The sequence below is a fragment of the Elgaria multicarinata genome, chromosome 15 (assembly GCF_023053635.1).
Source record: "Elgaria multicarinata webbii isolate HBS135686 ecotype San Diego chromosome 15, rElgMul1.1.pri, whole genome shotgun sequence".
Lineage (NCBI taxonomy): Eukaryota > Metazoa > Chordata > Lepidosauria > Squamata > Anguidae > Elgaria > Elgaria multicarinata.
The window spans coordinates 10,192,240-10,207,502 of record NC_086185.1 but is presented as its reverse complement, the minus strand read 5'-3'; the positions used below and the strand labels follow the sequence as shown (position 1 = coordinate 10,207,502).

At 45.3% G+C, this 15,263-nt stretch overlaps 1 protein-coding gene across 8 annotated transcripts in view; it reads right to left on the bottom strand.

The window, feature by feature from the left end:
- Positions 1-15,263, bottom strand: part of TENM1 (teneurin transmembrane protein 1) — a 332,266-nt gene that overhangs the window by 51,099 nt on the left and 265,904 nt on the right. For all 8 annotated transcript variants that reach the window (XM_063141817.1, XM_063141823.1, XM_063141820.1 and 5 more), the window contains one exon: positions 4,293-4,659. In XM_063141817.1, coding sequence (XP_062997887.1) covers positions 4,293-4,659 — 367 coding nt within the window. The remainder of the gene's footprint in view (positions 1-4,292; positions 4,660-15,263) is intronic.

Below are 15,263 nucleotides of genomic sequence, written 5' to 3'. Positions count from 1 at the left end.
GTAATGCATACATTATTGCCAGCCAGTAAGATACAGCTTTGCTCATAATGCTGCATGAGGAACTGCATGGGATAGACCATAGATAATACTGCAGGAGATAGACCACCGGCCTGTCTTCCTATGGGGCTGCTTCCTATCTTCTTAGGCTCACATGGCCAGAGGTCCTTGCAGAAGCTTACTTGGTAGTAGAAGTTTTGTAACAGGTCAGGGGAGAGGCAAGAATGATGCCTGTTGACAACCAAAGGCAGCTACCTCTTTCACCTCTTTACCATCTCTAAACTCTTCATTTGCACTTCTACGCTGTTATGTTTACTGAAGCCGACTAAGCAATCCGGGTTCACGACAGTAGCCTAAACCCACTTTCCAAATGCTGAAAGCCAATATTCATGCACACCTTCCTAAAGCTGAAACCCAATCAGGTTGATTTGCAATGCGTTCAGGGCAGACAAAAGCAATTACTTCTCCGTGCAGCACTGTAATTAACTTGTAGATTTTGCTACCCCCAAGACGTAAAGAGGGAGGGACACTGGATTAGGTGGCTTTAAAAAAGAAAGGAAAATTAGACAGATCCACCGAGGATGGGAGCATCGACAGCTATTGGCGGATGAGATTTCCACAGTGCAAAGTCAGCCTCTGAATAACAGATGCTGAGTCAGGGCCGGCACTACTGTTAGGCAGAATGAGGCAACTGCCCCAGGTGGCAGATGCTGGGTGGGGGGTGGCAGCAACAGCAGCCCCCTGGCCATTCCTTCTCAGTCCCCTGGTTACTATCCTCTGTTGGAGGACACAGCTGGGTCCTACGCCAGCCTGCTGCCCTCCGGTGAAGCGGAGGATGCGGTCTCATCCCCAGCATAGCAATAAGATTCAATTGCCAGTCTAGTTGGCTTCTGGGCATGGAATCAAGGGTAGGAGGGTGGGTGGGGGCTGATCCTGTCCTTTGCCTCCAACAGCAAAGCATCTTGGGCTAGCCCCCTGCAGGGGGAAACAGGGTGGAACAGCCACCCATCACCTAGTTGTGAGTTCCCAAGAGCTCCTGGCTGGAAACAGAATGTTGGACAAGATGAATCTTGCATCAGAAATCACCAGGCTAGAACCAGGAGACTCCCCCTCCTTGCAACACAGCTGTATGCAGCCGTCCCTTGTGGTGAGCCAGCAGAGCTGTGAAAGGAAGCGTTTTCCTGGGCAGTGATGTATTCTCATGCCACACCCACCCCAGCTGGCAACTGGGCCTTCCCAGACAGGAAGGACTCCAAAAGGCTTCCGGTTTGGGCTGAGACCAGTGAGTAACGACACTGTTCTTTGCTCTCCTGGGTTCTTCAGGGTTGACTCCTGGCTTGGACTATCAGAGCTGATTCCCTGGCACAACTCCTAGCTTTGAAACGTTGAAAGTGCTTCACCTGCATTGGCTAGTTACAACAACCTTGTAAGGTTGGTCAGTATTATTATCCTCCATAGTGCTGATGGTGGATGGAGTTTGAGAAAGAGTGGCCTGCCTACAGCTATCTAGCGAGTACATGGCAGAGGTGTGATTTGAACCAGCTTCATCCTGATTCACAGCTCAATCTCTTAACCATTTTAATTTTATTTTGAAACTTTAATGTAATCATACTCATTTTATTTAATACAATTTCAAAATAAGTTCCTAGTCCTTGTGTTGGAAGCTTATAAATCATGGAAACTGAGCTTATGATTAAGCAGAATGGTTATATGAACCTCTCATAAGGTTTTGGCTTATATGTAAGAAGGAAAGGAAAGGAACCTCTTGTGCAAGCACTGAGTCATTACTGACTCTTGGAGGGATGCCAGCTTTCGCTGTCATTTTCTTGGCAGGCCTTATAGCGGGGTGGTTTGCCATTGCCTTCCCCGGCCATTATTACCTTTCCCCCAGCTAACTGGGTACTCATTTTACCGACCTCGGGAGGATGGAAGGCTGAGTCGACATGAGCTGGCTGCCTGAAACCAGCTTCCGCTGGGATCGAACTCGGGCTGTGGGGAGAGTTTCAGCTGCAGAAACTGCTGCTTTACCGCTCTGTGCCACATGAGGCTCTTATATGTAAGAACAGCATAGATAATATAAGATTATTAAGATGTGATAGCTAAGAAACCGAGAGATTAGTTGGCCTAATTAAAGATTGATCCTGGTTTGAGCTGGAGTGAATTTTGGGAAGTGATTATGTGAAGAGCAGAGTCATTTTTCGACTTTGTACAAGAGACAGGTTTATGGGGAAACGCTTGAAGTTAATGTACCGCCCAGAGAGCTCCGGCTATTGGGCGGTATAGAAATGTAATAAATAAATAAATAAATAAATGTACCTTTCTTTAGGTAGGTTGCCAGCCACAAGGTACAGAGACCGGACCCCCAAGGAGAAGTAGAGACTTTTCGAATTTCTCTGAAATTAGTCAAACTGACAGCAGTGACATTTTCAGAAGGGAGGCACTTGAATTTAGAGTAAGGGGCTTAGAGGAAGATGGACCACCTTATAATGGCCAATCAGTAAGCTTGTTTCAGACTGGATGCCAAGTAGGGGATTGGATAAGGGGCTGGTGTGGCGTTACACTCCACAAGGCAGTTCCCTAATGTATGTCTGAAATTGGTACGTCTGTGGTGCTTAGAATGTTGACCTGAGTGGGTGGAGTTAGAATGTCTTGGGATGGGGAGGAGTGATATATAAGGGAACGACTGAGGGGATTGAGAAGAGACTTTTAGGTACTCTTAGAGTCTTTAGCCTTTAGTGCTTGAGCTCTCTGTGTGTAGAGTACTTGGGTTCTGGAGAGTTTGAGGTTCAGTGTAGAGAGTGGTGTTTTGTGAGGGTGGGGTGCAGATAGACAGTTTGTGTATAGTAAACACTAGTGAAAATAAAGTTCAAGAGTGATTGCGTGAGAGAAAGGAAAGCGTGTATGTGAATGAGTGAAAGGATTGGATGAAAGGTTCCAAAAAGGTTTTGAAATGTTTTAATTTGAAACAAAGCTTGTGAACTTTTAAAAATAAATTTTAATCATTTTGTTTTAACTACCACAAAAATCCCACGTGTCTGTTTGGCATTTATCATCTGAAGTTATTTACATTTGACACCCACTCCAACAATAATTCCCCTCAGCACATATAATTCACAGCGCATTGTTTTATTATTGAAATCCTTCTCCATTTAACCCATTTCTCCACATAGTTTGGAGAAAGGCGGCGTTTGTCCCTCGCCTCAGGTGTATCAAGCGGTGGTGCTTGGCTTGAGCAAGGACTGGCCGCGGCCAGGGCTGTTGTTCAGAACCTGTGTCATGGCAGCTGGCCTAGGACTTCTGGGTATTATTATTATTATTATTATTATTATTATTATTATTATTATTATTATATCATTGGATTTTTTTTCTGATGGCAGAGGTTCCTGCTTTCTATCTCGATACTAAGAAAACTTCTTCATTTTGATAAGAAAGGGGAGGATAGGGTGTCTGCTGGCAAATTTGTTATAAGTCTTCTCTATTTCTGTATTAAGTATGAACGGTGTGTGTGTGAATGAATCTTTATAATAAAAGTACTTGATCTCACTCTGAGTGTGTGTGTGTGTGTGTGTGTGTGTGTGTGTGAAGACAGTCGTATCTCCTAACCCAAATCAAATTCTAGAAGACAAGAAGTAAAATCCTGTCCAAATTAAATTTCTTTCACTTGTAATAAGTTTCCCTATTGTCCTTATACTCATTGGCCGGGACACTGGAAGGTAGGAGCAGGTTTGGTTCTGTGGGAGATTGCAGAAAATCCAGTGTAAGTTGCAGTTACAGTAGGCCAATTGAAATGAATGGCTTTAAGACAGTCATGACTGACTTACGACCTGTTCGTATCAATGGGGTTACTCTAAGTAGGACTTATATTGGATTTCACTCCAGGCTTTCCCTTATATTCTACTGCTAGAAAAGAAAAGAAAGCTGGATATTTAGTGGAAGAGATTCGGGCCCTTTCTACACCTAAGGGTTATCCCAGGAAAATAGAGGGGTTGTCCCCGCCTGCTCCTGGGATCCCCTATGTGGCATTTGGATGCACAGGAATGATCCCAGGATGATCCCGGGATATAGGGCTGGTGTAGACATGCCCTTGGATTACACTGGAAGCACCCCTCACCAGGAACACCTTGTGCCTAAAACCTTGCTCACGTGATAGATCATGGAACGGTAGAGTTGGAAGGGGCCTATAAGACCATCAAGTCCAACCCCCTGCTCAATGCAGGAATCCACCTTAAAGCATCCCTGACAGATGGTTGTCAATGCAACGAAGGAGGAAAACACACACACACTTTAATCCTTACCTGAAAAGCAGTCACAATTGGGATCAATCTTACAGTCGCAATCTGTGGGCGATCCAGCAATGACAGAGATTTCACCGTTGGTCGTGACTTGCTGGATACGGTTGATCTTCCTTTCGTCCGTCTCGGCAATGTACAGCACTCCGCTGTGAGATACACCAATGGCCCTGGCCGATTCCAGGGTGGAGTGGATCGCCACTTTGCTGACCAACACGTGATCGATGCCCGGCACCTGGCAGTGGATGGGCCGGCCGGCGATAATGCGCACTCGCCTGTTTTGAGAAATCTGTAGCACGATGTTATTGTCCAGCACATATAACGAATTGTCGACGGGGTTGACGACCAGGTCTGTGGGCCATTCTAAGCGGACCTGCAAAAAGAAGGAAGAGCAATTCATGGAGAGCAGTTTCCCCATGGTGGATTTCTTCAACAGCCCCAGCGTATGGTAGCTGCTTCCTATATCCTGTCTTTCCTCCAAGGTGGTGTCAATGGTTCCTCCCCCACCATTTTATCCTGCAAGTTGTGTGTCAGGGGTGCTAAGCCCGCCTGCTGAGTAGTGAGGCAACCGAGACTTGCAGTGCAATCCATAGACTCTTTATTCAGCTAATAGCACCTCTTCACCCCTGAAGCAACTACAAAAGCTAAGAGCTGTGTTCCAAGTCTAGTTAGCAAAATAATTCTTTTGGTAAGAGAGCTACTGAAAGCAAGGCTTCAACAAAAAATGGATGGGTTCCCCATTGTGCTGTGCTGGCACTTTCTGGGCTCCTCCCTTCAAGGAGGTTCCTCCCAGCCCAACTTGGATGGGGTTGCACTCCCCCTGAAGGAGCAGGTTCGTAGCTTGGGGGTCCTCCTAGAACCATCTCTGTCACTTTAGGCCCAGGTGGCCTCGGTGGCACGGAGTGCCTTCTACCAACTTTGGTTAGTGGCCCAGCTATGCCCCTATCTGGACAGGAATAACCTAGCTTCAGTAGTCCATGCTCTGGTAACCTCCAAATTAGATTACTGCAATGCCCTCTACGTGGGGCAGCCTTTGAAGACGCTTCGGAAGCTGCAGCTTGTGCAAAATGCAGCAGCCAACTTGATAACCAGAACCAGAAGGTTCGAGCATCTAAGACCGACTCTGGCCTGCTTGCATTGGCTGCCTGTATGTTTCCGAGCCCAATTCAAGGTGATGGGTTTAACCTATAAAGCCTTACACAGTTTGGGACCACAATACCGGGCGGAACACTTTTCCTGACATGAACCTACCCAAACACTACATTCAACATCTAAGGTCCTCCTCTGGATATAAGCTCGGAGGGTGGCAACAAGAGAGAGGGCCTTCTCTGTGGTGTCCCCCCAATTGTGGAACAATCTCCCTGACAAGGCCCACCTGGCACTGACATTGTCATCTTTTCAGTGCCAGGTGAAGACTTTTCTCTTCTCCCAGGGATTTAGCAATATGTAATGAGCCTGGGTCTGGGTTTTTTGGCTCATCGTTTCTAAAGTTGTTATAGCGGTTTTAATTGTATGCACATTGAGCATGTTTTTGTGCTTTTTAATTTTGGTATATTGTATTTAAATGATTTATCTTATGTGAACTGCCCAGAGAGCTTTGGCTATGGGGCGGTATACAAATGCAATAAATAAATAAATAAATGAATAAATAACTTCTGATGGGCAGCCAATCTGGTGGGATGCGTCCCACCTCCTCTCAGCTCCACCTGTTTAACTCTGGCAGATGCTGGCATCTGTCAATTCCGATATCTCCTCCCCATACAACAGAGGCCGCGTTGCCATGGCGAGGAGGGGCAGTCCCTGAGCCTGAACCTTCTCTTCGATAAGCCCCTGGGAAGCTTCTTCACTGGCTGCTGGGCAGTCCTGGGGAGTTTCCTCCCCCACACACTATCTCTGCTGGACTTCTTCTAGCTCGATCTCCAAATCTGAATCAGATTCTGAAACCAAACCAGAGGGCCTGGCCTTAATCCAAACACCAGGTTAGTGCTGTGCTTCAGTTTGAGGGATTAAGCAGAAAGGAGGAACAGCCGAGCCTGGGAGTGTTTAGGCGGTGGCCCGTCAGAGGAACAGGCAGAGGCTAGCTCAGGCCACTGCAGCTGACCTCAATCATTAATCACCAACATCCCTATAAGAGGTGAGCCAGAAGCACTGAGCAGTGCTGGAAGCAATTGTTTGTATACCAGCTCCTCGACCTTGCCTGAACATAACCTGACCTTGGATCAGACTCTGACTACTCTTTGGCACATTCCTGAACCCAATTTTGTTTCTGAGGGATTCTTTTGAGCACAGACTGTTTGTTGACGTTTCCAGCCTGCTTACCTCGCCAATGCCAGTGATTTTTTACACCTAGGGTGGGAGAGAGGGGCTGGTCCAAAGTCACCCAGGGAGCTTCATAGTTGAGTGGACATTTGAACCGGGGTCTCCCCAGTCATAGTCTGATACTCTAACTTAGTTGTCCTCAGATGTCTTGGACTCTAATTCTCAGCCAGTATGGCCGTTGGCTATACATCACAGTGGCTCTGGAATAGCTGTGCATCACAGCCTCTTACTTATGTTTGCGAAGGAAGTGTCTATGGAAATGAACCAGAGTGCTTCAGTGTCATTGCCTTTGAGCTGTAATTAAGATGTTGGGGATAGCTATTTGGGGGCAAAAGGAATGCAATTAGTGTGGCTTGGGTAACCTTTTCACACTGTGCATATGAAAACACTGCATACCAATAGAATAGATTTTCCTCTGACATTCAAGCATGCAAAGTTCCACAACATTCCCTGTTAAGGTGGGCATGTTGTTATTCTTTGGGCAACTCATGCAAATAAACAAACACAAATCCTGGCAGGCAGCATCAGTCAGAAATTTTCCATAACACGCCTGTCACTGTTCAAACTGTCATAAGCAGTGTTGACAAGCCAAAAATGCTGGTAAATAAGCATCAGTAGCTTAACGTCTGATTATTTCCACAAGAAGGGAAAAGGTTTGGAAAGGCATATTCTGGTGCCGTCCTTAAACATTGGCAGGCAGCTTAAAAAGCAAAACAAAAACACACACACACACACACAAAAAAAATTTGGACAGCAGTCCTTTTCAGACATTCATTCATAGAAGGGTAGATTTTGATTGAACATTAGAAGAAACATCTTGAGGGTTATTACCAGCCCCACACTGCAGGAATCTGCCTCAGAGGAGGAGCAGGAGCTCCCAGAGATCAAGAGAATGGCCTGTGGCAGAAGAACAGGAGGAGCCTGGGCCCTCAGAGGAGATGGCCACAGGTGTACCCAGCAAGGAACAGGGGACTCCACCTCTGAGGCAGAGGCTGAGCAACCCCCTGGTGCCAGAATTGTCACCCCAAAAGGCAAGCCAGAAAGGCTGTTTTGAGAAGAAGTGCTCAATTACAAAAAAAGAGACTCCTCCAGAGGAAATGCCTTCTCATGAGTAGGAAACTTGACTATAATGAACTACAGCTGAGCCCTGGGTGGGGCTCAGGAACCTCTGGCTATACAAGCCTTCAGTTTCAGCTCAGCTGGTGCTGAAAATGATGTTGTTCCTCCTATTTCCTGACCTTGACTCATGTTTGAATCTCTGTGTTACCAGTGGTTGGACTACTGACTAACACTGCCTTTGTAGAACTCTGATTATACTTGATTGATATCCTGTGCTTTTGACTTTGGCTATATCTCTGATACTTCTCAGGAAAATCCATGTTTGCCTGGTAAACTGTATTCACCTAGCCTTGAGACTTATCCTGCCAAAGCAGGAGAGTTAAGCAACTCAACAATGAAACCAGTTAACTAGGACAGTGGTGGGCTATTCTTTGCTGAAGGACTTCCAGTAGAGAATGGACAACCTTCTTGTGGTGGATGCTCCAGTTTGTGACTCCCTGTACTAAGCAGAAAATCCATTCGATCCAACTCTGTGATTCTATGCTTCCATGCAGAATGCATATGCATGGGGAGAATGGAACAAGCTCCCCACCCAACACAAGTTCATTAGCACAGTTGTACACAAGGGGGCTCCCCACAGATATTTTGTTGACCATATGTAGGTTGGGCTGCAGACTGCCATCCAACCCATGTGTGTTCATTCTGCGCAGAATCAGATGCCGCAGCTCCTGAATTGGCAACTCTCCTTAGCAGCAGGCCACTGTGTTGTGGTGAAAATATGGGTGTGGCTGGTCTCTCTCAGGCCTCCTTTTGCCTATGGTATAACAGCTGCATGATGAACATATGGGGAGGTAAAGCGGAGTAGTGAGAGACAGCAAACAATGGCTTGCCGCAAACCAGGAATTAAGTACTTTCTCAACCATAATGTTTAGCTCAAAATGCTTAACCACCCTGGCTTAGTGTGTCATCTGAATAGAGTTTGTGACTGGCACAGTCACCCAGTGAACTTCATGGCCGAGTGGGAACTAGAACCCGGATCTCAGTCCAACACTCTAACCACTACACCACACTGTCTCTTGCAATTTTTTTTAGTCATTTACAAGCTTACTGGAGGCAGATATCCCTTTGGATTCTCAAATGTTGCTATGTCCCACACAGAGTCACTTTGAAGAACCTGCTAATGCTCAGATAATTGATGTTTTAACAAAGTGAGGTTAATGTGATTATTATGTTTCAAGCTGCTTGGTTATAATAGGTGCACGATCAAATTTAGAGTGCTCGTTAAGTGATTACATTCCTCCTTTTCCCTCAGACAATTTTCCTAAAAAAATATTGCTACCCAGCATTAAGATTAATGCGGCTGGTGGCCATATTCTAAAATGAAAATGGATGGAAAGAACCAGCTAGAAACAGATTCTGGTCCTTAAAGATGCTTATTTCATGTTCTTGCATGGTAGCTATTTTTAAGGACATTATGCTTGGCTAGAACATCACAAAACTCCCAACTCTACAAAATTGTTGACAAGTGGAATCTTGTCATAAAAGGCCATAATGGAAAAATTCAGATGGGTGAAAAACGTTTTGTCTCTTCTTGAAGGTTTACTCAGACGTTGTTAACAAATGCAAACAATTTTCAGTATAACTCCTTGTGTTAGCTGCTCGGGGATTGTATCACTCATGTATTCTACATCAAGAAGGGAAAAAAATCTGCTTTTTTTTTTTTAAAAAAAAAATCCCAACTTTGAATTTAGACATAGAAGTAATAAATAAATCTTTGTTTGATTCTACTTTGAGGAGATAGAAAACCCAACACATGACCTTGATAGCAAGTTAACATTAGAAACAAGGATCCGTTGCAGCAACCATTGAGATAATTTGTTCAGTAAGATCAAAAGGGAGTTAGAGGAGGAAGAAAAACAATAACCTCTAATTCACATTTTTTCAAGCCAAATGTCAACAAAGCAATGCACTTTCTCCAAACGAAACTTTCTTCTTCACGAGATTCCAACCGGATTAATTTATTTTGACAAATCGAGGGAAAACGTTATGATGAAGTGTGAATAGAACCATAAGAGTTTTCATTTAACCATTAACACTTTCCAGGCAAATAAGGGAAAGGGAACACAAACAGCAGCAGGTGTTATCCGTTACTATTATGCAAATTATTTTATCTAGATTACTAATTCCTTTTCAAGCTCTTTAGCATTGAAAGCATTGAGGTGACCAACACGAGTGAAAAAAATTGTATCATTTTAAATTCTTTATTAAAAAGCAGGAATCAGATAGATGAAAATGTCCTAGTCAAATTATGCATGCGCATAGCAGTTTGGGCTTCATATACACGGTCTCATCAGAAAAGCAGAAATTGTACCCATCAGCGGTTTGGCAGGCAGGAAGTACAGTGGGGAATAAAGCCAACCCTCTGTGGCCCCGCCTGAGAACAGGTGATTGCTGCTATCATTGTTTTTATGACAACCCTACCTACGCTAGTGCTGGCAGCAAGGGGACTACTTGCTCAGCGACCATCTGTGCACATGTTTACTCATCTAACTAGGGATCAGTGCAAGCCTGCCTTCTAGCTGTATCACAGCATCAAGATGACGCATACCATCAGTCAATCAATTGAAATTTTAACCAATGGCCATTGCAAAATCCACAGATAAAACTAATGATCAGTCAGTCATAATAAATCCAGGAATCAAAATACACCCCACCAGATTCAAATTAGCGGTAAGTTATAATGTATTCAAGAATTAAAATACACCCCACCAGATTCAATCATGGAACTTCGCATTTCACCACTGCAAACTACACCATTTGGACAGAAAGACATCTGACCTTCCATGTGGCTATGGCAAAAAAGGACTGTGTGAATATTAGGGCTGTGCTCCGCCTCAGACTGAGGCTTGAATCCGAGTCGAGGCAGGCTGATTTGGCCTGCCTTGGCTTGGTTCTGAGGCGGTTCTGGCAAAGCCTAAGGCAGCCCAAAACTGAAGCCAATTGGCTCAGAAGCTTCGGGCCACCTCGGTGCTTTGGAGCTGGCCCTCAGCGGGTCCCTTACCTGCTGCGGTCCACTGTTGTCACCTTGATTCTGTTTAGTACCTCTATGGTCACAAACTACAGTGGCCATAGAGGTACTAATCACTCAGAGGCCCCACGATATCTTAAAATCGTGCAGCCTACTTCCTGTCATTTGCATTGGTGGCACCGGAAGCCGCCAAAAGCGGGAAGGAGGTGGCGGACAGCCGAGGCAGCAGGTAAGGAGACTGGGGAACCTTTTCTGGGTGCTGGCTGTGCAGTTAGCACCCAGAAAAGTCTGATCCGCCTCGGAAGGCCTGAATCTTGCCTCAGCTTTGGTGCCGAGGTGGGTCGGGCAACCCCTGAAGCACCCCCGAGCCAAACCGGGGCTGCTTTGGGGGCTCCGAGCCGGCCTCCAAGGCGGATTGGGGTGTGGGTGCACAGCCCTAGTGAATATGGCTTTTGTGTGGGAATAGTTCTGACTGAAACCTGGAGTAGATTCACTACCCCACTGACATTGGATCAACCAGCCTCCCCTGCCTATACGACATTGTGAACTGCCCAGAGAGCTTCAGCTATTGGACAGTATAGAAATGCAGTAAATAAAACAAACAAACAAATAAATTGGAACTGAGCCGGTGTTGTGTAGTCGCTAGAGTGTTGGACTGGGAGTCAGGAGATCTGGGTTCTAGGCTCTGCTCAGCCAGGGAAGCTCACTGGGAGACTTTGGGCCAGTCACAGACGCTCAGCCCAGCCTACTTCACAGGGTTGTTGTTGTGAGGACAGAAATGGAGAGGAGGAGGATTATGTATGCCGCCTTGCATTCCTTGGAGGTAAAAAGGCGGGATATAAATGGAATGAAGGAATGAACTGCTGTGCGAATTTGATGGCACAATTTCAGACAACTTTATAGTCACAAGCCTCTGTTATTCAAACACATAGATAAACCAAAGAATGGTCTTAGGTATAAAAAATAGTGGTCCTTGTCCTAATTAATTTCCCCCTCTTCCTGAATAAAACTGCCTTTTGAAAGTTGTTGTTAGTAGTATTACTTCTGTTGTAGCAGTATCTGGACAGCTTAAAATCTTCCCTTATCACCAAAAGCAAATTGAAGGCTGGAAAGACAGTAGCGCTGTTTTAGAGGCATCGATCAGCAACTGGTGTAGTGGGTGCCCATTTAAGGAACTATGCTCCACCTTTATCTCTTGGCTGGCTTAACCCTGTTGCTCTTTATTTAGACACCAACGGCAATATGTTCTGTTGATTACTACACTAATGGCCAGAGATTAAGAGCCACTATGCTGTCAAAGAAGTATTTAGGATGGAGCAAATGACTTTGGTGCAAGTGCAACAGAAGACAGGAAGCTGCCTGACACAGAGTCAGACATTGGTCCATCTAGCTTTCCCAAACTGGTGCCCGTGGGATGTGTGGGACTGCAACTCCCATCATTCCCAGCTCTGATGGGAGTTGAAGTCTAGTGGGCTCTGCTGCATTTCAGGCAGATTCCGCCCCCAGCCCTACCTGTAGCTCTCAAGGATTGAAGCTGGGGCTGTTTTCATGCAAAAATGTGCTCTACTGTTGATCTGTGGGCCCACCCCAGTGCCAAGGCCTGTGCTGGAAGTTGATACCACTCTGAGATGTGCCGCGGTCACCCAAAGCCTACAACTCCCAGCATCCCTCACTATTGGCTACACTGGCTAGGACTGTTTGGATTTGTAGGACCACAAATTGCCCACTCCTGATCATGTGTGTGTGGAAATGTGCAACACAACATACTGGAAGTTTCCTAAAGTAGGGACACCTCTAGTAATAAACTCCACATCAGTGGCTGGACCCGGGAGAATAATGGGGACATCAATGAGAATGGTCCGTTGGTATCTTTGGACAATGGGACTATCAAAAATAAGAGGCACTTGCAAAGGCCCAGAATCACCAGACAACTTTAATGTCTCTCTTATATTGGCATGTTTGCCTCGGAGTGCCTTCCTGCTTCCTCATCCAGTAGACACCTTAGGGTGCAAGCAGGCACTTTGTCAATGTTATTTTGGATGTATCATAACCATTATACACAGAGGTCCTGTTCAGACAACACACAAAGCCACAGTTAGGCCGCTATGGTTAGGAATGGGTCACACGACATGCTAAGTCATGGTTCACATGATCTGCCAAGCTATAATGTTTAGCTCAAAATGCTTAACCGCCATGGCTTAGCATGTCATCTGAACAGGGCCAGAATAAAATCAGGGCTAGGCTTCAGGACCTTGGATAGTTCTTTTAGGGCCTATTCAGAAGACACCTTCAAGTCTCCTTGTTAAGGCTTTTGGTTACGGTGTCTTGTGCAGTGTGATTTGCTAAACCCTGCTCACTCATTAACCATAGTCGGTTCATCTGCAGCAGCGTTAGCAGCTCTAACCATGGCTTAAATTGTTGTGTGTGACAATACGGCTCATGGTTAGTGCAGTTTTGCTAACCATGGAGCCTGAAGTTTTGGCTGGTTCTGACTGAAATCCAGAATGGATTCACACCCTCACCAAGTTGGAGCCACCAGTCTCTTACTGCTATCTACCTACCTACATAACTTCCTGACTGTTAGAGCATTATGACAATGGAACCAGTTACCTAGGGAGGTTGTGGTCTCTCCAATACTAGAGGCATTCAAGAGGCAGCTGGACTGTCAGGTATGTTTTAGGGTGGATTCCTGCATTGAGCAGGGGGTTGGACTCAATGGCCTTAGAGGCCCCTTCCAACTCTACTATTCTATGATTCTATGATATGGACATCTTTAAAGATGGGGTTGGTAGCAGTCTCTACCAAACCCCTGCAAATGAACCTCAAACTTTGCACTCAGAATTAACATGAGACATTGCCATGAAACTGCTTAAATATACAACTTGAAGCATTACGGGGTTTTTGTGTGTGTACAAAAATGTCATTCACCCAAGAAGGAGCTGTGATCACTGATATATTTTGAAAGAAAGGGACCATTTTGATAGCTCAGCCTCAGGGGCTCCATCAACATCTGGAGGGCCATTGGGTTCCTCTCCCCTGTTTGTAACAGCACCAAATAAAGACAATTGTGGATTCTGTGATGATATTAATTCAAAGGCAGCAAGTCAAACATAACAGCGTCAAGAGTATTTGAAATTTGCTTCATTGACGAGAAGGGGGAAGGGGGAATTTGTGGAATTAAACGGAAATGAAAAGCATACATATGGCAAGTTGTTTAAAACTAATGTTATTGGTTGACAAGTCCATGCTAAACTGAATAACATAGATTAAAAATGTAGCACATTTAGCGGTTTAACAACAATCCGTTATTTAGTGCAGAACAGAAACTTAATTTATTTGACAGGTGACTCAGACTGAGATTCTCTTGAGGGCTTTTTAGACAGAGAGAGAGAGAGAAAGTCTTTGATTGTTGCTTCGCTCCAAACAACTTGCAGCCTAGCCCACAGACCTCTGTGATCAGGGCTTCCCACTGGGTGACAGAATAATTTGATTGGATTGCAAATTAGCACTGATGAAACTTTTCTTCTCAAACATCAGCATGTCAGATATTTTTAAATCATACAGCAGCAAGATTAAAGCCATTTGAGCCTGATTGCATACATGCCACAGCAATTGCAGTTGCTCAAGTGAGTCTGAAAAGTTTTGACAGCTATCAGCACCTGTTGTCTTAATGGCGAGGAAACCGTCCTCGTGGCCCTCTTTCCATTCAGTACAATAATGGCAGGTGAAGTGACCCGAGGAAAGAAGAAGTTGGCAAAACATGTTTTCTTGTTTGTTCTCATCTAAAAAAACTTGAAGAGCAGGGGTGGGGTGGGCAGGCTTCACAGATGTAGGAACTACTTTTTTTTTTACTGGAACCCTGAAGAAAACCAACTGGAATCAGGTGCAAAATAACCCCTTCGGCAGGCAGACGTAGGCTAAGGACTAAGGCTCTGAGCACATGCTTAGCAAAGGATTTTAACCACAAGTCCTTTCACACACAAAAACCACTCCTGGATTTCTCTGCAAATCACCCAGAGATCTGCCAATCCATCCTGATCTACCTCCTGCCCTGTGGGAGTGGTGAATTCTGAAGTCATGCTGAGACATTCCCCATAGCCATACTGCAAGGAAAGTCCAAAAACGAAAGCAGTTTCTGCTGACTCGTATCAACAAACCAGAAGTTGTGGTTTTCGTCTCCACTACTAACAGGTCTCTTTTGTAAAGCTCATGAATCTTCATTGCCCATTCAAGGTCAAGCTACACTAAAATACTTTGCATTACAACAAGGTCATCTCATTGACCTGGTTTGCAAGGCATGACAACCCATGATAAAGCAACTCCTGCTATGGGTTGCCATGTTGTGGGAGCCCAGTGTGAGAACCCATGACTTGGACCGGGTTCAGATGATAATGGGGGGTGGGAAGAAGCCACTGTGACTTCTTCCCGAGCCCTGTGAGTGCCACATGCATGGCCACTATTTGCATAATTACTTGTGCCACGTTGTCTGATCCCAGGGTGTGGTGTGGTGTTGATGGATTCTTTCCCACCCTACAACCCATGGCTTGTAGTAGGGGTTGTGGGTTGGGTAA